This window comes from Manis javanica, chromosome 1, assembly GCF_040802235.1.
Source record: "Manis javanica isolate MJ-LG chromosome 1, MJ_LKY, whole genome shotgun sequence".
NCBI classification, from domain to species: Eukaryota; Metazoa; Chordata; class Mammalia; order Pholidota; family Manidae; genus Manis; species Manis javanica.
The window spans coordinates 161,880,815-161,905,484 of record NC_133156.1 but is presented as its reverse complement, the minus strand read 5'-3'; the positions used below and the strand labels follow the sequence as shown (position 1 = coordinate 161,905,484).

Below are 24,670 nucleotides of genomic sequence, written 5' to 3'. Positions count from 1 at the left end.
TGCTAAAAGTGTAGGCTGGTGGTTAGTGCTTGCCTCAGAGTACCTGGATTGTGAAATTTACAGTGAATGAGAGATGTGCCTGAGGCCTCCTAGTCTGGCTTCTAGTACTTGATTGAGTTTTATACTCTAGTAAAAATGCCCTTATTTTAAAAATATTTTGAGAATTGTTTCTGTGTGTACTTGAAATATATGACTCTGGGGAGTCTCAATTATTTTAAAAGATAGAACTCTATTAATATTTTTAACAATGGGAATTTTTTAGCCAACAGAAAATAATGAAGAAGAATCTGCCTCAAAACAAGATAAAAAAAAGAAAGGGCACAAAGGCAAAAAACAAAGTTTTGATGATAATGATAGTGAAGAATTGGAAGATAAAGACTCAAAATCAAAAAAGACTGCAAAACCAAAAGTGGAAGTGAGCTCTGGGAGTGATGATGATGATTTTAATAAACTTTCTAAAAAAGCTAAGGGGAAAGCTCAAAAATTAAATAAGAAGTGGGATGGGTCAGAAGAGGATGAGGATAGCAGTAAAAGAATTAAAGAGCGTTCCAGAGTAAATTCTTCAGGTGAAAGTGGTGATGAATCGGATGAATTTTTGCAATCCAGAAAAGGACAGAAAAAAAATCAAAAAAATAAGCCAGGTCCTGATGTGGAAAGTGGGAATGAAGATGATGGCTCCTCCTTCAAAATTAAGACCGTTGCCCAAAAGAAGGCAGAAAAGAAAGAGCGTGAGAGAAAAAAGCGAGATGAAGAAAAGGCAAAACTACGGAAGCTGAAAGAAAAAGAAGAGTTAGAAACTGGTAAAAAGGATCAGAGTAAACCAAAAGAACCTCAAAAGAAATCTGAAGAGGAACCTGTGAAATCCAAAGTGACTCTTGATACTGGAGCAACTGAAGAGAAAGGAGAGGCTTCCACAGTTGCCGAAGGTTGGTAATATTACTGAAGAAAGGGGAGAGGCTTGGATCTGTGTTTAATCTAAGTTTTGATGATTGTGTCCTAAAGTCATTTTGTTCTTTGTCCTTGATTATAAAGATTATAATTGTAAGAAACCTTCTAAAAATTATATCTAAGTACTTTTTATTTGCACTGTTAAACATTCATATATATATATATACATTCATATATATATATATATATCCATACACACACACACACACACACATATAGATAGCATAAAATGCCTTTCAAATGGTTTGTGCACAGACTAGGAGTTTAATAGGACTTTGCAGTAAAAAACAATTTTTTGCTATTGATAAGGACTGGAAGTTGTTTAATGAAAAACTTACTCTTCCTTTTGATGACTTAGTGTTATATAATCAAATTTTTTCCTGTTTTTTTAAGACCCCAATTCAGTCTATGAAATAGAAAAATAAAAACATGCTAAAATTAGTTAATATCTTTTAAGCAATAGTGAGTCACAATTTTGTACCAGAACCAATTAGTGAAAAACGCTTCTAGTTAAATTTCCCCATTACTCAGAATGATTTACATGTTTTTCTTTATAGACTAGAAAACTTTTAATGGGAAAATTGATGTAGCTTTTTAACCAACTGTATTTTTATTATCTGGACATCTTTGAAGAGAAACGCCATGAAAGTAGTTTCATAATCTTTAATCCTTTAGTATAATGCTGTAGAGTTCTTGGGGTATAATTACTTTTTTGTATTTTATCCTCCTACTCTCCCTATCATCCATATCATCCCTATCTTTTAGAAGGAAAACAAGTTACAGAATTTAGGAGTTTAGACACCATGGATTAAGAGAGAATTAGGTATGGTATACCTTCTCCTTGCTGATGGGATCCTCCTGTCTTCTTGTATCCTTTAGGACAGCTTGTAGCAACACCAGCATTGTAGGCTTCCAAGGAGGCCACCTGGGTTCTGAGTTGTTCTGGGTGCTCAGGTACTCAAGATTTGGGATGCTTTCATGTCTAGAATCCTTAGCCTGCTGCTGGCATCTGCCTTGGCCCATTGTGGTCCTTGAATTCTAGGGTTTGCTCATCATCGCATTAGGAAATAACATTTTTTAAATATTTGCCTCTTTTCTTTTTTGGTAGATGAAAATGAAGGAGACAGAAAGAAAAAAGACAAAAAGAAAAAGAAAGGAGAAAAGGAAGAAAAAGAGAAGGAGAAGAAAAAAGGACCTAGCAAAGCCACAGTTAAAGCTATGCAGGAAGCTCTGGCTAAGCTTAAAGAAGAAGAAGAAAGACAGAAGAGAGAAGAGGAAGAACGTATAAAACGGCTGGAAGAATTAGAAGCCAAGCGTAAAGAAGAGGTATGTTTTTGTGAAGTTGCTGACATTGACATTGTGTTTAAGTCTTCTCTCTATAAAATATCTCTAATCTTCTAACTCTAAAAATGTTATGATTGTATGGTGATTCAGTCAGTTTATTCTGATATAAAAAGATGAAGAGATACAGAAAATCCTACCTTTATTTCCTCAGGTACAGACAAATGGCTTATGTGTCATTGCCAATATATAGCCTACTCTTGTGTGATATTTATTATTAATCATAGTGTACAACATTAAACATATTTTCATTTGAAATCTTCCAACATACTGCTTTGCATGTATTTCAAGACCTTGTTTGAAGTTTGGGTTGTTTACATTTAAATTTTAGAATTCATTACGTGAATACCATTTTTGTCTGCTATGTACTCTTTCATAGGAAAGACTGGAACAAGAAAAAAGAGAAAGGAAAAAGCAAAAAGAAAAAGAGAGAAAAGAACGCTTAAAAAAAGAAGGGAAACTTTTAACTAAATCCCAGAGGGAAGCCAGAGCCAGAGCTGAAGCTACGCTTAAACTTCTACAAGCTCAGGGTAAGTAGTATTCTTAATTATAACTGAACATTGTAGAAGCTCCTCTCATGCAGTTGTTTCTTTATAATGATCAAAAGGAGAACTGAATTGAATCAGAAGGAGAATCCCTGTGAAAATGCTGTGTAAAAAAGCCCAATACAAATGTAAAGAATAGGTGAGAAAATTTCATGATTTGGCAAGATGACTTTTATACTATGATAAGAATTTATGTGTAAATGATCATATGTCTGTAAATAAGGTTTTTTGTCCCCCAGAATAAACAAGAGTAGAGAATACAGGCATACTTCATAGATACTATTGGGTTTGGTTCCAGAGCACTGCAATAAAGTGAATATTGAAACAAAGCAAATCGAATGAATGTTTTGGTTTCCCAGTACAGAAGAAGTTATGTTTATACTATACTGCAGTGTCTTAAGTGTGCAATAGCATTATGTCTGAAAATTTACATACCCTAATTAAAAAATACTTCATTGCTAAAAAATGCTAGCCATCACCTGAGCTTTCAATGAGTCATAATCACTGATCATCATAACAATTGTAATGGTAATGAAAAAGTTTATAATATTGCAAGAATTCCCTAAAGTGACATAGACGCACAAAGCAAGCAAATGCTGTTGGGAAAAAATGGCCCTCATAAACTTGCTGAACACAGGGGGTTGCCATAAACCTCCATTTGTAAAAACTCATCTGTGAAGCACAGTAAAGTGGGAGCACAGTAAAATGAGGTGTGCTTGTGTAGTAAAATGAGGCCTCATGTACTTGTCACTCAGTTTAAAAAATTACCAACATTTGCCATTCTTGTTTTGTCTTCCTGCATTTGTTTTTTCCCTAGAGTATTAAAGTGAATTCCAGACAACATATTAATTTTACTTTAGTATATGTCCCTAACGGATAAGGATATTTTGATTTTTGACATACATAGAGTACATATTACATCTAACCAAATTAATTCCTTGATAATATCTGATTTTCTGTCCATGTTTAATTTTTTCCACTTGTTTGCAAAATTTCTTTTATTTGTTCAAATCAAGATCCAGATGAGATACATTGCATTTGGTTGATAAGCTCATCTCTCACTCATACAAATACCACCCCTGCTTTGGCTTGCCATTTACTTGTAATTTTTTAAAAATACGGCATTAGTCTGTAGGATTTCTCATTCTGGATTTGTCTGATTGCTCTCTTAGAGTTGGCAGTATACCTCTCTATCCCTTGTAATCTCTTTAGACCTAGCAGCTTGTCTTCCTAGTGGTGCAGTGTACTTCCTGTTGCTTCATGTCAGGAGGCTCGTGATCTGGCTGTCTTGCTTCTAACTTTGTCAGGACTGATCTTTATGTACATGTTGGCAGCCTTCTCCAGTATAAAAGTTCTCCATAGACTTTTCACCTAATAATTTTAATGCTCAATTGGTGATCATTGTCCATATCCAGTATTTCAGTAGGAATTGAAGAATTGTAATATTCTGTCATTCCTTTTGCATTTATTAGTTATTAGTCTCTCTCTAAAGAAAAGCTTTCCCTGAAATAACCGTTCATGCCAGAAAGCCAGGATAAATGCTTAATGCTTCCTCTTTTATTTATTAATTTGCAGAAATAACAAGTTGGTGTCTTAGCAATCTTGAGAGGTGATCAGTGGGTTGAATTTTGTTTTTTGGATGTATATCATTTTATTTGAATGGATTTGTATGTATTTGATGTGTTTTCATCTGATGGAGTAATGTATGTTTTTGATACCCAAACTGTCCCACCTTTGGCCAGCAGGTGCCCATTCAGGTTGGTTCCTGTGACATTTTCACTTGGCCATAGTATTCTTTGACCTCTTCCTTACTTTCTAACACAAGTTATCTTAGGTTCGTGTTACATATTTTCTGCTCTAGACCTGGAATCAACTGTTTACCCAAGGAGCCTTGTTTCCTTTTGGTTAGAGACCACAATTTGGACATAAAATTATGTGTTTGACAGGTGAGATGATTGAAAATAGTGGCTTTGTTCCATTGAAAAGAATGTAGTTGGATTTTTCTTAATTTCCTGTTCCTATACTCCATAGATTTTTATATTACAATAATTTTGGTTCTTAAGATATAATTATAGTAATACCTACTACCATTTATTATATGTTTAGTATTCAACTGATGTCATAATAAACCTTTGACACTGTTTATTTCCTCATAAAATCTTATAGGTATTTTAATTCCCATCGTATAGATGAAGAAATGGTGAGTCAGGTTAAACAGCTTGCCCAAGGTCCTAGAACTGAGATTTATGCTCTTTTATGCATTATATGTTCAGATGGGAGCAGTAAATAGTAGAGAAACATGCTACTTAGATTTCAGAAAGTATTATTCTTAATTGGTAATAGAGCTTTTTAAAAAAAATTAGAGAACAAATTTAAGTACAGCTTAGCACCCAAATGTCAGATTTGAGTGGTGACTATCTAAAAGGTTGAAAGCATTCATGAGGAAATTTGAATGGGACCAAGCAGAAAGTAATTTGCCAGTTTCAGAAATGCTGTTTTATGGAGTAATTCAACTTGTATTTTGAGATTAGATAAGATTTACAATTTAAAATGATAAATTTAGAATAAATTTTAGGGCAGGCTTGGAAGAAATGGTCTCTTAAAGTGGCATCTCTGGCCCTAGTCTCTGGTCCTTATTCTTCATAGTGTTGCCCAGTATTTGTGCTCTTACTGGTTCCCTACTGTCTGTTAATAAAAAAGCCCAAACTTCTTTACCTTGACTAAAAGCCCTCCACAGTGTGCTCTTTGAGTCATGTCATGAAAAGATACTTTAATATTATGTTTCACCGTATCTTTCAAATCTTCCTGTTTAGGTAAAGATCAGTTACCACATTCATTACCTAGAGTAATATAAAAATTATTCATTGAGCCCAAATGCGCCCTTAGAGAGTGTGGATATCTGCGGATGTTTTCAAATAATTACTCTGAAGTATGTTGCAGGTTACCTTTTCCATCCATTCTGTAGCCTTTAACTAAGCATATAGTAAATAGTAATTTGGAATTACTCACTTCCAGCAAGGAGCTTCTGCAAGACTTTGAGTGTAATGTCTCACGGAGCTTCTGCAAGACTTTGAGTGTAATGTCTCAATTTGAAAAGTGAATGGAATGTCTGAACACATATAAGTCTTGGTGTTGGTTACAAATACTGCAGCTTATTAAGCAATCTCTAACTAGAGACTAAGCTTATTAAGTCTGGAGTGTTGTTGGGGCCAGCCTTCAGGTCATCCAACTCATGGTTTTCTCTGAGGTCCATGTGCTCACTAACTAGGTTAGGTATGTGCTGCTGGACAGAGAAAACACTGGTCAACCTGATTATCTCCACATATTTGGCTGGCTCAACCTTTTATTTTGGTTTGCTTGTCTAATATATTTGTCAGTGATACCTCTGGTTTTACAGTTCTAACCAAACTCTGCACATACATGCATACATTCATACTTTAAAGTTAACATTTTTGAGTGATTTTCCTTTTTTTAACAACATCATTCAAAACCCTACAGTGAACCCTACAGTGAACAGTTTTTACTGTTGTCTTACAAAATCTTTGCCCTTAGTGAGGGACTGTCAGTAACCTAACAGAGGTGATTAGGAACTTACCTTAAGCATTTGCTATAGGAATAGGTAGGAAGGGTTGCAGCAGAGAACCATTCCATGTGTAGCTATAAACTGCTTCTGGGATTTAACTGTTACATTGCCTAATGCAGATATATTCTCTTTGACATTGATTTGCTGATGTCTTAATTTAAAAAATTCACTTATTTGCTCAAATATTTAGTAGAGAATATTAAAACAAATGTTCAAAGCTGGATAATAACCAAGAGTTCAAACAGAAATAAATTACTGACCTAATACTATTTTGTTTTGGATAAGTGTTTTTAATTGAATCTTACTTGTATTTGCTTTTAACCAGCTGTCAAGCTGGGTATAGTTGAAAAAGGTAGACATTAACTTTGCTTTGTAAAAAACTTCTGTCATACTTAGTATTAGTTTTCTGTTTTTGTTGCAACAAATTTAGTGGTTTAAAACAAGACAACTTCATTAACAGTTCTGTAGATCATAAGTCTTGATACAGCTCCTACTGGACTAAGATGTTGGCAGGGTTGTGTTCCTTTCTGGAGTTTCTAAGGGAGAATCCATTCCCTGTCTTCTTGAGGCTACCTGTGTTTCTTGGCTCATGGCTCCCTTCCTGCATCTTCAAAGCCACCGGTGTTGGCATAGTTCTAAACCTTCTTTTACAGTCACATCTGTCTCTGACCTTAGCTTGTACCTCTGTGAAAGGTTCTTCACTTTTAGGGACTCACGTGATTAGGTTGGACTCACCTGGATAATCCAGGATAATCTCTGCCATCTTTATTAACATTTGCAATGTCCTTAACTTTATTCACATTTGCAATGTCCTTTTTGCCACATTAGGTAACATCACATGTTCTGGGGATTAGAGCATGGATATCTTCGATGATGGCTGGCAGGTGTAGATTATTCTACTTACCACACACTTGAAACTTTATTTTCATTTTATTTATGAGTTCAATACAAGTAAAAAATTTTATTAAAATTATGTGTCACTGTATTTTCATAAACCAGAATCTCTTGTCAGTGAGCAGTGAGCACATAACTCTGAAATGTGCAGCAATTTACCTGGTACTGTTTATTTGCTTTGTCTTGTCACTTAGTCCTTAAATAGATAGTAAAACACTATGTCAGGCCAGACATAGATGACCAATCATAATGATAATCAGAAGATATATAAATGGTGGCAAATTTTGCATTATTAATAAGTGTTTCGAAGGGTAGGTGTTAAATTAGGACCTACTTTTATCTTTCTGCTATTCCTGTCAGATTGCTAGAGGCCTTTGTTTTGGATGGAAAAGGATGGTTAAAAAGGTGGAATTTGCCTTCTTTCAACTGTGACCTCATTTTGGCTTTTCTGCATTTTCTGCTTTCTGTTTCAGCTGCTTCTGGTCCAAAATTTATGTAAGAAGTAATGATATTGGAGATTTTTCTGGACCTTCTGGGGGATGTGAGATAAAGAGTTCCGGTATTTCCATCCTTTCAGCTGTACACTTTAAAAATTATTTTGTTACCTTTGGGTTGGCTGCATTGCTGAGTAATCATTTTTATAACATTAGAGGGGTAATGTTACTTGGTTAGAGGGGTACTTGGTTACTTCTCTTAGGCCAGAAGAGCCAAGGAAAGGGGTCAGTAATGGCTGGAGAGTTTGAGAAGACTCCACATTATTTTCTCTCCCTTTCTTTTTTCTTGTGGCCAAATGGCAGCTCCACTTATGTGGAACCTCACAACATAAAGGGTAAGACTCTGAGAGGACCTTGTTTTTTTGGCCAGAGGAACCAGAACAAGGGGCTCCTAGGAGCCAGAGCATGTAAGGGAAATTGTGGAGAGGAGAGAACTGGAGAAAGAAGATCCAGTTTATGTACTGATACAAATCCTGAGCTTACTATGTTAGAACAGGCCCAAAGAAGCATGGCCAATACTTAAAGAACTGAAGTGTGATATAAAACACTTCCCAAGCCAAGATTAACCTCTGAATGGCTTGTGTGCCAGGTAAAATAGTCATTCTAAGTATACTGTGTGGAAAGTCAGTTATGAATATTCTAATCCTTATATCAGTCACTGAGTAAGATGGAACCCAAAAGTCAGTAGATAAAGAGGAAACCTAAAAAAAATTTCAAATAATCCAAAAGAGAAAGCAGTTAAATGGGGACCGGAAAACAGAGGGAATGAACAAATCAAATAGTAAAATGATAGGCCTGAAACCAACCATACTAGTAATGAGGTTAAATATGAATAGTCTAAACATATCAAAAGAAAGAAATTGTCAGAAAAACAAGAGCCAGCCATGGGCTATCTGCAAGAAATCCACTTAATTTACTGATATGGAAGTATAAAAATAGCTATCAAAGGAAAGCTGGAATTGTTATGTTAATCTGAAGTTCACTTCAGAACAAGTTCAGTTACCAAGAGATGTGTTACATAATGATAAAAAGAATTCACCAAGAAGATAGAACAAATTTTGTATATGTATGTACTTAACCACAAGTTCACATCAAACATTCACCAAGATAGAACATATTTTTGGCCATAAAACAAACTTTAAAATGTTTGAAAGAACTAAAGTCATACTGTGTATTTTTTGGACTAAAAGAAACTAGAAATGAGTAATAGAAAAACATGTAGAAAAAGCCATAAATATTTAAAATTAACACATAACCTGTACATCTGAGAGGAAGGCTTGTTGGAAATTAGATATCTTAAATCTAAAAACAGGAAAATAATAGCATATCAAAATTTATGGGATGCAGCTAAAGCAGTGCTTAGAAGGAAGTAAAGTTCAGAAACAAAAAAGCAATAGGAAACAGAAAAATAAGAGAATCAAAGAAGCCAAAGGCAGTTCTTAAAAAAGATGAATAAAATTGATAAAGTTCTGTACTAAGAAAAAAAGATACAAGACACAAATTACTGATATCAGGAGTGAAGGGTGGGGAGGTATGTCATTATTACAGATCCTACAACTATTAAAATTAAGATAAGGCAGAACTAAAATGGTCTATACTGATAAATTCAGGAACTTAAGTAAAATAGGACCATTCTTTAAAAGACATAAACTACCAAAGGACACAAAGAAATACATACCCTGCATAGTTCTATATCTAATTTAAAAATACACATCTCTATCTATCTAGATTTTAAGCTTAAAAATTTCCAAGAAATTAAACTTCAGGCCCCTATGATTTCACTGGGGAATTCTAACACATATTTAAGGAAGAAATACTGCTGTTAATGAACATCTTCCAGAACTACCCAACTTATTTTATGAGGATAGCATTATCCTTATACCATAGACAAAGACATAACAAGAAAGGAAAACTACAGAGTAATATCCCTCATCAACAAAGACACAAAAATTCTCAACAAAAGATGAGCAATTTGATTTACGTGTGTGTGTGCGTGCAATTTGATTTACTGTGTGTATGTGTGTGTAATTTGATTTACTGTGTGTGTGTGTGTGCAATTTGATTTACGGTATGTGTGTGTGTGTATGGTGTGTGTGTGTGTGTGTGTGTGTGTGTATTTATAAATTATCATGACCAAGTGAATTTTATCCTGGGAATGCATGGCTGGTTTAATATTTGAAAATCAGTAAATGTATTTTACCATCTTAACAGGCTTAAAAAAGAGAAACTACATGCAGAAAAATGCTGAAAATTCATTGGACAAAATTCAACATCCGTATATGACAAAAATTCACAAACTAGGAATAGAAGGGAACTTTCTTATCCTGATACAGGACATCTATAAAAACACAACTGTTAACACTTATGGTGAATGATGAATGCTAAACTCTAATGCTGTGTTTATGGCAAGAATACCTCCTCTTACCACAGTCATTGGACATCACACTGGAATGTACTATCTTTGCCAATTAGGCAAAAGAAAGCATGCAAATTGGAAGGAAGTAAAACGCTATTTACAGCTGACAATTGCCTATATAGAAAAATCCCATTTAGTCTATCCCCCCAAAAAATGCAGAATCCTACAGCTAATAAATGTAAAGGTTGTGGATAAGGCCAGTATGGAAATACCAATTGTATTTTTGTATGCTAGTATTTTGTATACTGTGTAAGTGCTAACTTAACAACTGAAAATAAAAAATTTTTAAACAGTGCTATTTACATTACAGTAGATCCCTGAAAAAGAAAATGAAGTACTTAGTTATAATTCTAATATTTGAGGGATCTGTATGTTGGAAGTGTAAAACACTGATAAAACACTGATGAAGATAATAAAAGATTTGTAAATGGAGAGATGTTGCATTCATAAACTGGAAGACATAACATTATTCAGATACCAGTTTTCCCGAACTGATCTGTAGAGTCAATGCAGTCCCAATCAGAATTGCAGCAGGATATTTTGTGGGTTTCTGTAAATTATTTCTAAAATGCATATGAAAAGATAAAGGAGTTAGGATGGCTAAAACCTTTTTGAAAAAGAATTAACTTGAAAGACTCACAACATCTGATATCAAGACTTGCTATAAGGCTATAGTAATCAGTACAGTCTGATATTGGCAAAAGGATAGATCAGTGGAATAGGATAGTGTCTGTGTTACATATATGGTTAGATTTTTTTTTTCCCCTGTCATAGGTAAAAGACAGTTCAGTAAATAAAAATAGTGTTTACATCTCTCTATGCCAACAAAACAAAAAAACTTAATCCTGAATCTCATTATATAAAAATTAACTCAAAATGGATCGCCAATCTACATATAAAGTGTATATCTATGAAACTTTTAGAGGAAAACAGAAAATCTTTGTTCTCTTGTGTTAGGCAAGGAACGCTTAGTTATAATCTTCAAAAGTATAATCCATAAAAGGAAAAAATGATAGCATAATTGAAAATGATAGTAACTAAAACTCTTGCTTTGCAAAAGACACCATTGAGAGAATTCAAAGCCACTACCTAAAAATCACATAATGGACAAAGGATTAATGTCCAGAAGATACAAGGATAACTCAAAAAGTCAATAAGAAAAACAATAACCTATTAAAAAATGGACAAGATTTGAACAGTTCACCAAGAAACTAAGCACATGAAGAGAATGCCCAACATCGTTAGTTGTTAGGGAAATTCAAGTTAAGACCACTATGAGCTATCACTACATAATTATTGGAATATGTAAGTTAAAGAAAAAAACCCAAACATCGAGTCTCTACCAAATGCTGGGGAGGATGCAGAATGGTTGAAAGTCTCAGAGTTACTGGTGGGAATGCAAAATTGTAAAGCCACTTTGGAAACAGTTGTCAGTTTCTTACAAAATTAAATGCATGTTTACCTAATGTTCCATCATTCCTATTCCAAAATATATACCCCAGAAAAATGTTCACACAAAAACTTGCATACCAATGTTTATAGGAGCTTTATTCATAATTGTTGAAAAACTAGAAACATATCCCATCCACTATAATGCATAAAGGAACTCTGGTACATCTGCATAATGGAATGTTACTCAGCAATAAAAACAAATGCATATTGGTACATAGAGCAGTGAAGATGACTCTCAGATACATTATGATGGCAGCAACCAGGCTACAAGGTTTCATTCTGTGATGTTTTGGAAAACAAATCTTTTGGGATAAGAACCGATCAGTTCTGGACTGAGGGACTGAGGATGCGACTTGGTTTTGACTACAGAACAACACAGTGATAGAATTATTCTGCATCATCGTTGTATTGGTGGTTGCATAAACCAGGCATTTGTCAAAAATCATATAGAACTGGACTCTAAAAAAGAATATTAATGTATAGAAATTAAAAAAATACCTTGTTTGAAAAAGGTTTTTCCATGGATGTTTTATAATTTAGGGTATGCATTTTGAGGTGAGTAAAATGTTACCTAAGTAGTATTTCTTAGCTGACATGTAAGTAATATGAATCTGAGTTTTCCACTTCTATCCACAGGTGTTGAAGTGCCATCGAAAGATTCTTTGCCAAAGAAAAGGCCAGTTTATGAAGATAAAAAAAAGAAAAAAACACTACAGCAGCTAGAAAATAAAGAAGGTCTGTATATCCAAATACCTGTGATTTAGAAACAGTTTTCTTTGCCTTTTTTCCTACAGTTTGCAAAACAAGAGTGCCTTTTAAAGAGACATCAACAAATCACAAATGCAGATTGAAACTTATTTCCTATGCCTTGTTTTTTATCATTATCATTCTTAACTAATTTAAATGACATGTTAATGGAACTACTTTTGTTTGAAAAATCTGGATCTTCCCCTAAGAGTTACCCTTAACTTAAAAGCTCAACTGTCATTATTATTTTTGTTTTCTTTTCAACCTTATGTAATTTTATATTCCATTTCTTGAGAAGAAAAGAAAAACTTTACTGTAAAATATGTAACTGATATTTAGCCAGTTTCTAAACTTGCTAAAGAATTAAGGTTTGCACTGCTGGTTTTTATTCAGTCCTTAACATAGTATCCTAATGGAAATTATGCACAGAAAAGGTATTGCTAACTTTGTTTCTGCCCTGTTTTCAGTATCTGAACAAATAGAATTAAGTGCTACTGTAGAAGTTGTGGAACAAGTACCAGAAAAAGAAGTGACACCACCTCCTGTTGAACCAGGCCAGTAAATAGTGTTGATGTGTCATAAGTTGTCTTAGTTATCATTAGTTGGAGGAAACCCAATATCTGGTGGGGTACTCTTCTTTCTTCATGGTTCTTTTTCTTCTCTAGACCATTTATTTTCATTTCCACTTTGAAAGCATGAAGTGAAACACAAATCAGTTTTGTTCTTTTCAGTTGTGTGAGTAAAGTGTTTCATGGGACACAGGTTTTTGGAATTTCTTGGACATTATAATTTACAGGTCAAAAATCTTAGGTGGTACCAAAGAAGAGCTGAAGTTCTTTATTTAATCCTTCAGAAGCTAATTTGAAGCATTGTTAAGCCTTTTTAGAGATCTGCTATTTGCTAAATCAATAAGCAGATTCACTTTATTCATTGTGTGTTTTGAGGTTGGAGAATATCTCTGGCATTCTTTTTTTTTTAAGATAAACATTTTCTTATTCATGAGACTAGCTCTTGATAGGAGAACCAGAGGCTAGCTACACATGTGTTTGTTAAAAAAAATCAAGAGAATCTTTGGTGTTTAAAGATACCAGTGAGAGTGAGCGCAGCTCTAGAGAATATCAAGACTGATCCACACTGGTGAAAGATATTATTGATAATTCCTCTCTGTCTTTTTCCCCTCCTGTTCTCAGTATAAAAAGGGTCATATACCTGGGAACCCCTCAGCTTAGCATGAAATTTGTAATTAGAGAAATCCAGGTTGATATACTAATTAGCAGTCCACTACTTTAGGTGTTACAGCAGTAGTAAGAATAGCTTAATTTAGAAGGATGTTTGGGATACATGTACGTGAGTCATTTCTTCCTTCTCAGGATGACTCATCCAAACATGTTGGCAAAAGTAATTATTACAAGGAAGCAAATACCACATGTTCCAACCTCATCTTCCTTTAACTTGATAATAGTTTTATTTGACTGGATTTCAGTAAAAAGAGTCATTATTGTTACAGTGAGTCTTTAATATTCAGAATTACACCTTCTTCCTATTTTGGGGTTTTAAGCACAGCATTCTCTTGTTTTAGCTGGAGTAGAGTTGTAGCTTTGTATCTTCAGCTCTGTAATTTAAGTATTTGTGTATGTCTGTAGAAGTTAACAGTAAAATAAGTAATTCTTATGTATAAAGTATAACTTGAAAGACCAAAAAGAAGATACATATATGTGATTTTCATTCATCCTCAGGAGTGTAATCATATGTACCCTTTTCAAGGTGTAAAAGAATTTTTAATGTGTGAATTTCTAATTACCTCAAATATGAAATCTGATTTAAATTTAATATGGTATATTCAAAATACTAGGAAATGGGGAGGCATTTGGTAATAGTAAATTACAACATACTAGCTGTATTGAAAAATAGTTCTAAAGATAATGAAATTGTATACTTTTTTGCATAATTAAAACATTTCTTTTTATGTTAACTAATTTTCCACTGTTTTCTAAGAGCAGTCTCATATTGCTAGATAATTTCTGTGCCTTTAATGAAAACTTCATTTACAGAAGAGGAAGAAGAAACTGAAGATGCTGGATTGGATGATTGGGAAGCTATGGCCAGTGATGAGGAGAGAGAAAAAGGTAAATAGCTTGTAGGCATGTGTGGATAAATCTGGTGGTTTGCAGAGGTGTGTGTATTTAAAGGAATAGTCAGCCTCCCAATTGTAAAAGCCAGAACATTCTTGAGGATAGGGACAGTTTTTTGCTCTCTACATTGCTGGGTTCCTAAATTAAATGAGGAATGTGGTTCCTCATTTTATGAATAAATTGTTTTTGTGAGGTTGTCAGATGCCTAGGAAATAGAATACATTTTTTAGAGTGATGTTAGTAATGGGGTTAGGTTATTAAAGCTAGCCTACAGAAGACCCTTTAACTTAAAATATAATACAAAGATAATACAGATAAATAGTATAGTTCCTAATCACTATGAATAACAGGCCTTTGCTTTTTCATTACTTTCTGTTCTTTATTCCTGAGATCTTCCTTTGGGTTTAATTTGCTGGCTTATTTCATAGCTTGCTGAGATGGGTATTTGGCTTTCTACAACTATAAGTCTTTCTTTATGGCTGTAGCCAAATTCTACAACTTCTGATATGTTGATATCTTAAAATTTCCATCTTGATATATTAACTTTTACCTATGATTTATTTAGAAATTTCCATTTTGATATATTAACTTTTCCTATGATATATCTAGAAGTATATTTCATAATTTACAGATGGTGGGGTTTTCTAATTATCTGCTGGTTACTTCTCCACAGAACATACATAGTTCTATCCTTTGAAATATGTTGAGACTTAATTTACAACCCAGCAAATGGCTGATTATTATAAATGTTCAATATGTAATTGAAAAGAGTTTATATTCTCCAGTGGTTGGGTGGTACTTTGTTCTCTATATTTAGTCAAGTTTGCAATCATTTTGTTTAAATCTTTTATGTTCGGAGGTTTTTTTTGGTGTGCTTTTTCTGTTACTAAGAGTAGGATGTTAAAATCTCCCATTATGTTTCTACATTGTCTATTTCTCCCTGAATACTGTTGTTTTGTTTTATTTATTTATATAATATAGTTAGGTGGATACAATCACGTCTTTCTGATGAATTGACTTTAATCATTGATTTATTTTATTTATATATCTATGTTTTATTAATTTCTAACAGTGCTTTTTGCCTTAAAGTCTGCTTTATGTGATACTAATATAGCTATACCAGCTTTGAGTTACATGATCTTTTTCTATCTTTATTACTCTTCCTGTGTCCTTAAAACAGCATATGCATGAGATTTTTAAATCCAGTTTGTCAATCTGTGTTTTATCCAGTTAACCCATTACATCTGACATTTGATGTAAATAATGAAGTATGTAGGTTTTATATTTGTCATCTTAAACATTTCTTATTCTGTTTCTTTTTCTCTCCTTTTAACCATATTTGGATCATTGGATTTTTTTTTAATTCCATTTTTTTTCTTCACCCAGTAACTTGGAAATTGTGTACTTTTTTCCTACTTAATTTTAGTGTTTACTGTAGAGGCTTTCAACATGGATCTTTGAACTATCAATGTCTAAGTTACCCTCTTTCCAGATGGTAGCAGAGACTATAGAATACATGAACAACATTTACCCAGTTCTCAATTTATCATTGTTCTCATTTATTTTAATTTCCTATTTTAAACTCCATAATAACTTATTATTTTTACAGTCAGTATTTAAGTTTACCCCTATGCTTAGCATTTTGTGGTGCTTCATTCTTCCTGTGTTTCTGATCTTCCATTTGGGATCATTTCTTCTTGCCTGTAGAACATGTTTTAGACTTTCCTTTAATATGAATCTAATAAATTCACAGTATGAATATAAATAGCATGGATCTAAATTTAGTAAGACATTCCATTTTTGCTTTTCTAAAAATACCTTTATCTCATCTTCACCTGGAAGGGTATATTTACTGAGTGAGGAATTCTTTGTTGAAATTCTGCTTATTTAGTACTTTGAATGTATTATTCTCTTGGCTTTTGTTATTTCTGTTTTGAAGTCAGGTGTCAACCTAAATGTTTCATGTGTTTAATTTGTTCTGCTTGTAGAGCTTTATGAATGTATGGTTTTGTGTTTTTATCAGTTTTGCAGTGTTAGGAACTGTTATTTATTTCCCCTCAGGGGTTCTAGTTAAAGCTATGGTAGACCTTCTTACTATATCCTTACATCTTCCTGTTTTGTGTATTTTCCAGTTGAGTCTTTGTGGTTCATTCTAGATTATTTCTAATGATCTAAACTTCTCGTTCATTAATTTTCTCCTCAGCTGTTTTTACTCTCTTGTTAAACCCATCTCTTGAGTTTTTAATTTTGTCTTTAGTATTTTCCAGTTTTAGAATTTCCATTTTTCTATTTTAGGTTTTCACTTTCTAAAATTTATTTTATTGCTTCCTTGATGTTGGAAGCATAGTCATTTTTAAATCTTGCTTTTATTACTTCAGTATATAGAAGCCAGCTTTCCTCATGTAATTTTTTTCTCATGTGGCTTGTTTTTATATATTATGATGGATATTATATTGTAAAACTATAGAAATAATTTGAGGTCAAGCATGGTGTTTTCTTTCTCCAGAGAGAAGTTATGTATACATTCACTAGAGTCTGAATGAACTAGCAATATGGAGTCATCTTATTCCGGATTTAGAAATGGGAGAATCTGGAGGTGATTTACCAATAATGGGGAGGCCCTGTTTACTTCTTGTTCGTCCTACAGCCTGGGTGCAGTTCTTCAGGATTTCACCCCACATTAAGGACCTTACCCTGTGTCCGTCCCTCTCCTTCCCTGCTGAATACTGGGTAGGCCTAGTGCCTGGGCCCCTCAGCAGTGAGGGGCTATTAAAAGCACTGCTTAGCTTTTGAGTGGCTTCCTCTCTGATTAGCAAATGACCCCAAGGGGAAAGAAGTACTAAGCGTTGTGTTCACCTCCTAGGATCTCTGTTCCCTCTCATATGCTGGCTTAGTAATGCTTTTACTTTAAGTATGGATTGATGCATTAAGTTTTTACTGTTAAATGGCAGTGTTCATTGTAGCATGCAGACACACACTTTGCATTTATGACATGCGCAGTTTGCATTTAATAATGTGTTGCAATGCTTCTGCCTTACTTAATACACTTTCAGTACTGTTTTCTCTTTAAAGTCTCTTATCTTGATAGAAATCTCTCATTTTCAACTTGTAAAATTTCTTTGTTTTCTTGTTAGAAGGGAACACGGTACATATAGAAGTAAAAGAAAACCCTGAAGAGGAGGAGGAGGAGGAGGAGGAGGAGGAGGAAGAAGAAGAAGAAGAGGAAGAAGAGAGTGAAGAGGAAGAAGAAGAAGGAGAAAGTGAAGGAAGTGGAGGTGATGAAGATGAAAAGGTGTCAGATGAGAAAGATGCTGGGAAAATGTTAGATAAAAAGCCAAGTAAAGAAATGAGTTCAGAATCTGAATATGACTCTGATGATGATCGAACTAAAGAAGAAAGAGCTTATGATAAAGCAAAACGGAGGATTGAGGTATTTATTTTTCCCTTTCTCCCTACTCCTCCTCTCTTGTCATTAGAACTGTACTTTACAGCTAAAGGCTTTTATTGAGCAGCACTGTAAGAGTATAGTCTCAACTTGGCATCTTGCCCAGGTTTTATATGTTGAAACATAATGGATCTTTGACTCGGATCTAACCAAAGGGCCTTACTCCCTTAAGATAGAATGGCAATGGCTTCATAATTTTTTTTCTTGCTCTCTCCAAATTATAATGTGCTCTTTGAGTGATGGTTTTTAGGTGTGCAGAGGTATTCTGAGCATTTACCCTCTAGTTACAAACATAGGTTAAGAATTTTCCTTGCCTAGTTAGGTTAGTTACCATGAGGCATCTGATCATTTTAGTTGTATAAATCTGATGGGGTAATTAAACTTCTATTTAGTAAAGTCTACATAGATAGTAGGCTTACTATATTTTTCCTATTTACTGCAGTAGACTTCAAGAGAGGATTTTCTTTAATTATGTCTTAGCATAGCTTAGTTTGGCATAAAAATACACTAAAAGGTACTTTAGTTGTAAGGATGAAAACTATTCATCTTTTCAGGTGTAATTCTCATTTTTAAACTTTTGTTTTAATCATTATGTATCAGTGTTTGCCTTTTTCTTTAAACTTTAAGTAGGGATACATTTTCTGAAGGGATTAAGAAGGTCTGTTATAAAATGGGCCTCCCCATCCCTGCACTATCTGGGGCCAGATAATTCTTTGTTGGGGGAGACTGTCCTTTTCATTTTAGGGTGTTGAACAGCATCCATGCCCTCCACCCACTAGGTGCCAACAGTAGTCCTCTCCCGTCCCCAGGTGTGACTCTGCTTCTTCCCACAGTACTTAGGCACACCAGCTCCCTTATATAGGCATGTGTGAGAGAGTTTGTATTGTGCTTGATTTGATGGTTTAAAAAAAACAAAGTGGGTATCAAGATGAAAGTAAAAGTTCCGCATTATCTCACTTCCCAGACTTGTTCATAGTTCTCTGTATGAGATTCAAGTTTTTAAAAATGGTTAATTGAAAATAGGGAATATAACAAATTTTGTAGATACATATTCTTTCCACATTAACAGTATGCTATGGACCTCTTAGCTCAACAGCTTTTTAAGCAGCTTTGTTGAAATATGATTTACATAAATAAAATTGATACATTTTAAGTGTACAATTCAGTGACATGGTATAAATTCACAGAATTGTGCAGCCATCATCACAACTCAGCTTTTTAATACTCCTATTGCCCCAGAAGATTCCTTGTACCAATTTGCAGTCATTCCCCATTTGTACGTAGCTCCAGGCAACCACTAATCTACTTTCTGTCTCTGTAGCACTGCCTTCTCTCGAAATTCAGCCACGTAGCATGTGGTCTTCTGTGTCTGGCTCATTTTGTTTACTCTATTCATGTATGTGGTAGCTTGTCAGTGCTTTGTTCCTTTGTGTTGCCAAATGTTTTTTTTGTATAAATATGCCATATTTTATTATCCATTCATCAATTGGGGGACATTAAATTGTTTCCACTTTTTGGCTATTACAAGTACTATTGTTATAAACATATGAGTCTTTGAATGGAAATGTGTTTTAATTTCTTTTGGATATATTCGTAGGAGTGAAATTGCTGAATCATGGTAATTTGTGTTTAACTTTTTCATAAACTGCTAAACTATTTCCTGAAGTGGCTGCACAATTATAGATTCCCACCAGTTAAAGATTTTTCTTTCTCTACATCCTCACTAATACTTGTACTGTCTCTTCAGTTATAGTCATTCTAGTATATGTGAAGTAGTATGCTATTAATATATATCAAGTTATTTCAGTTCCCATTCTTTGCTGTAGCATTTCTTCATGAGCTTATTGGCCCTTGTATCTTCATTTGTGAAACATCTATTCAAATTTTGTCCATTTAAAAATTTTGTCATTTGTCTTTTAATGAGTTGTAAGAGTTCTTTTCATTTTTTAGTAGTTTATTTCAAAGTGAGCAAATTTTTAATTTTGATAACATCCAGTTTATCACATTTTTCTTTTATAGAGCATGCTTCTGGTGTTGCACTGAAGAAATCTTTGCCTAACCCAAGGTTATGAATATTTTGTCCTGTGTTTTCATCCAAAAAACTTAACACCTTTTGTTTTTTATATCTTTAGGTCATTTTTCTGCAGAAGTTTGTGAAGGATTCTATTTCCTATTTTAAAATTTTGGCAGAATTTTAATGAAGCTTTTTCCTATGGGAAGATTTCAAAATTACTAATTCAGTTTCTTGTTATATTATTACATAAATAAAATGATATATATTTATCATAATTATAAATTATATATAAGATTATTTGGTCATATTTTCTTTTTTGTCTTGAGTCATTTTCAATAATTTTTGTCTTTCTAATAATGATTACATTTCATCTAACTTCTGAGTCTAAAATTGTTTATAGTATCTATCCCTTTACAGTCCTTTGAGTTTCTAATAAGTCAGTAGTGGCATCTTCTCTTTTGGCTCTAATATTGGTGATGTGTCTCCTCTTTGTTTTTCTCAGTCTGTATAGCTAAAGGTTTTCTATCTTTTTGATCTCTCACAGACCTAACTTTTGGTTTCATTGGTTTTTCTTTATTTTTGTTTTCTCTTTAACTGATTTTTATTCTGCTCTTTATTATTTTCTTACTTTAGTTTTGGTTTAGTTTTCCTCTTCTATTGCTAATTTCTTAAAGCAACACCTTAAATTATTGATTTGGGATCTTTTCTAAAATCATACAGACATTTACAAGTACTGGTTTAGTACTGCTAAGTACTGCTTTAGCTACATCCCAGAAATTTTGCTATGTTGTGTATTTGTTTTCATTATGCTCAGAGTATTTTCTAACATACCTTACTATTCTTTGACCCATCTGTTACTTAAAGTATATTGTCATTATTTACAAATATTTGTGGATTTCCTCCTTTTCCTTCTACTGTTCTGAATTCTGACCACTTTGGTCAGAGAATATACTTTGCGTAGTTTTTATCAGTTAAAAAAATTTAATTTTAGTTCATGTAAATAATAATTTTACCATTTTAAATATTGAAAAATTATAAATAAAACTTGTTTTGTCTTCTAGCATATGATCTCTTCTGGAGAATGTTTCTTGTACACTTAGGAAGAAGGTGGATTCTGCTGTTAGTGGGTCTGGTGATCAGTTTAAGTATATTTAGTTGATAGGTTGTTGTTCAGATTTTCTGTATACTTGCTTATTTTATGTGGAGTTTTTCTCTCCATTATTGAGAGTGGGTTATTGAAGTTCTCAAATTTATTGTTGAATTGTATATTTACTCCCTCAATGCTGTCAGTTTTTCTTCATGTATTTTGGGGCTCTTAATGTATATGTTTATGCTTTTTATAATTCTTCCTGAGATGATAGATACATCTCTGTCACTAATAATGTTTTTCTGTCTGATAATATACCTACTCTAGCTCTCTTATAATTACTATTTGTATGGTATGTCTTTTTCAGTCTTACTACTTTTAATCTATTTGTGTCTTCAAATCTAAGGTGTCTCTTGTTGAGAGCATGCAGTTGAATCTTGCTCTTTTATCCAGTCACCCAGTCTGTGTTTGAGTATTTAAATTGATTTACATTTAAGTTTACTATAGATATGGTTGGATTTTCTTCTTTGTTTTTTTGCTGTTTGCTTTCTACATATTGCATGACTTTAAGTTATTTTCTTCATGGTTGCATTACAACATGCATCTTCATTTATCATTATCTACTTTAGATTATTTGTAGCTTAATTATAGTAAAATACAGACTTTGTTTCAATATAGATCCTTTCTTTCCCCCTTCCTTTATGCTATTACTGTGACATATGTTTATGAATGTTGTAATCCTAATAGATCAGTGGTGTTTAATGTCTTAATTTGATCCTGAATCTTTTAAAGGAATTAAGAGAAGAAAGAAAAATTCATCTATAGAGTCCTTAATATTAACATTTTTGGTATTACTCATTTCTTCTGGATTTGAGTTTCTCTCTGGTGTCATTTCTTTGCTACAGTATAAGTCTCTCCCTCACCTTGCCTTTGTGTACTTTGTAATATTTCTTACATCTTTATATATTACAAGCTCAACCATGCAATTTTGGAATTATTGGTTTGTGATATTATTTTCTAAATTAGGAAAAATAGAAAAAACATTTCTATTTCTGTATGTGCTTTATGACTTTGCTTCTTTTTTCTTGATGTGGCTTTGAGTGGTTTTCTGCCCATCTTCACTTCAGCCTGGTGAACTTTATTTCTCATCATGCTGATCATCTTAGCAGTGAATTTTCAGTCTTTGTAAATCTGGGAATTGTTGTATTTCACTTTCATGTTCAAGGATAGTATTCCTGCATTCATAATTCTTGTTGGCAGGTTTTTTTTTTCCTTGTTAGCCCTTTAAATATGTTATCCCATTGCCCTCTGGCCTCCATTGTTTCTGATGAAAATTAAGCTGTTAATTGTATTTGGGTTCCTTTATACATAATGAGCGATTTTTCTCTTACTGTCAAGATTTTCTTTTTGATCTTGGCTTTTAAAAATTTAACTATGATGTGTCTTGGTGTGGATACCTTTGTATTCATCCCACTTGAAGTTCATTGAGCTGTTTAGATGTGTAGATTAATATTTTTTTGTTAAATGTTGAAGTTTTCTGCATTATTTCTTCAAATGCTCTTTCTGCCTATTTCTGTGTCCCCTGTCCTTCTGGGACCCCTAGTGTATGAACATTGGTGCACTTGAAGGTGTCCCATAGACTTCCTGGATGGACTGTGCATTTTTCTTCATTCTTTCCATTTTCTTTCAGATTGTATAATCTATTAATCTGTCTTTAAGTTCTCCTTGTGATTCTCCTACCAGTTTGTATCTACTGTTGAGCCCCTCTAGTGAATTTTTAAATTTGTAATTGAACTTTTTAAGCTTCAGAATTTCCATGTGTTTTTTATTATGATGTGTTTTGATATCCTCTTTTGATCAGTCGTCACACTTCATTTCTTTAAACATAGTTCCCTTTTGTTTTTTGAACGTTTGTTATGTCTGCTTTCAAGTCTTTGTCTGCTAAGTTGAGTATATGAGACTCTCATACAGTTTCTGTTGACTGTGTTTTTCTTACTATGTTATAGGTCATATTTTCCTGATTCTTTGTATGTCTTTTAATTTTTTGTTGACAAGTGAGCATTTCAAAGAATATAGTGTAAATCTGAATTAAATGTTTCTCAATTTGTTATATGCCTTTGGTCAGTTTTTTAAGTGGTTGTTTTGACTATTCTGTCCAGTTTTACCTTTTGTTTTTGGGGAGAGGATTTGCTGAGCCCCTCATTCCATCATTCAAGAAGTCCTGCCTCAGTACCTTCAACAGCTGTATGTTGTGTTCTGTTTTACAGAAGGATCCTAATTTAACTTGGTATTAGTTGACCTCAGCTGCCAATAACAAAATATCACAGGCTAAGTGGCTGAAACAACAGAAATTTATTTTCTGACCAGTCTTAAGGCTGGAAGTTCAAGATTAAAGAACCAGTAGGGTATTATACCTGGGTTTTAGAAAACAGTCATTAAGAAATCCCCCACTAAAGAAGATTAACTGGTTAGTAATTCTTCTATTATAAACAATATGGCAGTAAACAAACATTGTTGTACATGTCCATCTTTATATACTTGTCCTGTTATTGCTTCTTAGATATGAATTCTTTTTAGACAGATACTTAGGGGTAGAATTTTTGAGTTAAAGTCTGTATGGCCTACATTGCCCTCAGGAAAACTTGAACAGTTCACCAAGTGTGGGAGAGAAAGGCAGTTTTCAACCATATCAAATCCTCACTAAGGTCATGATGTTCTTGTTTGAGTTGTACATACTGTGAAGCCATGGTGTACTTATTTTTTGTTAGTAGATACTTGCATTTCACTTTTGACATTCTAAAGTAATTTTTTCATTCCAATTTCTACAGAAAGATCCATTGTCTAGTGGTAGAAATAAAAGTAAAGAGTTCTTACAAAAGTGGTAGATGACATTACTTCAGAGTTTTGATGAAAGTTTTATCTCATTTGAATGACATCTCTACTTGAAATGTCATTTCAGAGAATTGCTGGCATGTGGTTTGGTTCTCAGAAAGCTGAAGTGTTTAGGTAAATGAGATAGAAAAACACTGTGGTTCAAGGACAAGCTATCTCATGGTTAGTGATACCTTGAGAAGGTAGAAAATGTTGTTGGATCTTTTGTGCTGAGGCTTTAAATAAACCCTCTGTTGGAAGGTTTTATAGCATTTGTACACTGGGTAAAGCTTTGAAATAAGTTGCTTTAAATCTTTTTTTCTTTATAGTTCTTACGTTCTGATGAAATAGTTTGAATGCAAGAGTACACCTGATTTTATATAACCCTCCACATATGTTAGAGGTTGTACTTGTACATAAGTATGACAAATAGGTCAGTTCCTTCTATTCATCATATTCCACTAAATTTGCCATGTACAAAAGTACTCAGAAAGTTGGAGCCAAACCTTTACACCATTTTATTCATATTTAACAATGCTACTTTGAAATCTATTCTAAATGTATTTGTCTTTGTACACTTGTACACAGGTACTGTGATGGGAATTAGATTGTAAAGTTCACATTGTAAAATGCAGTTACATGTCATTAAATCAACAAAGAATGTGGATGAAGACTGTGGCATTCTCTTGCCAAGGCAAAAT

General features: G+C 33.5%; 1 protein-coding gene across 1 annotated transcript in view; it reads left to right on the top strand.

Annotated features, from left to right (window-relative positions):
• The window catches only part of EIF5B (eukaryotic translation initiation factor 5B), a 91,233-nt gene that overhangs the window by 32,949 nt on the left and 33,614 nt on the right, over window positions 1–24,670 (top strand). The window contains exons 4-10 of the mRNA XM_073239835.1: window positions 263–926; window positions 2,057–2,274; window positions 2,669–2,819; window positions 12,310–12,408; window positions 12,888–12,974; window positions 14,472–14,546; window positions 17,687–17,982. Coding sequence (XP_073095936.1) covers window positions 263–926; window positions 2,057–2,274; window positions 2,669–2,819; window positions 12,310–12,408; window positions 12,888–12,974; window positions 14,472–14,546; window positions 17,687–17,982 — 1,590 coding nt within the window. The remainder of the gene's footprint in view (window positions 1–262; window positions 927–2,056; window positions 2,275–2,668; window positions 2,820–12,309; window positions 12,409–12,887; window positions 12,975–14,471; window positions 14,547–17,686; window positions 17,983–24,670) is intronic.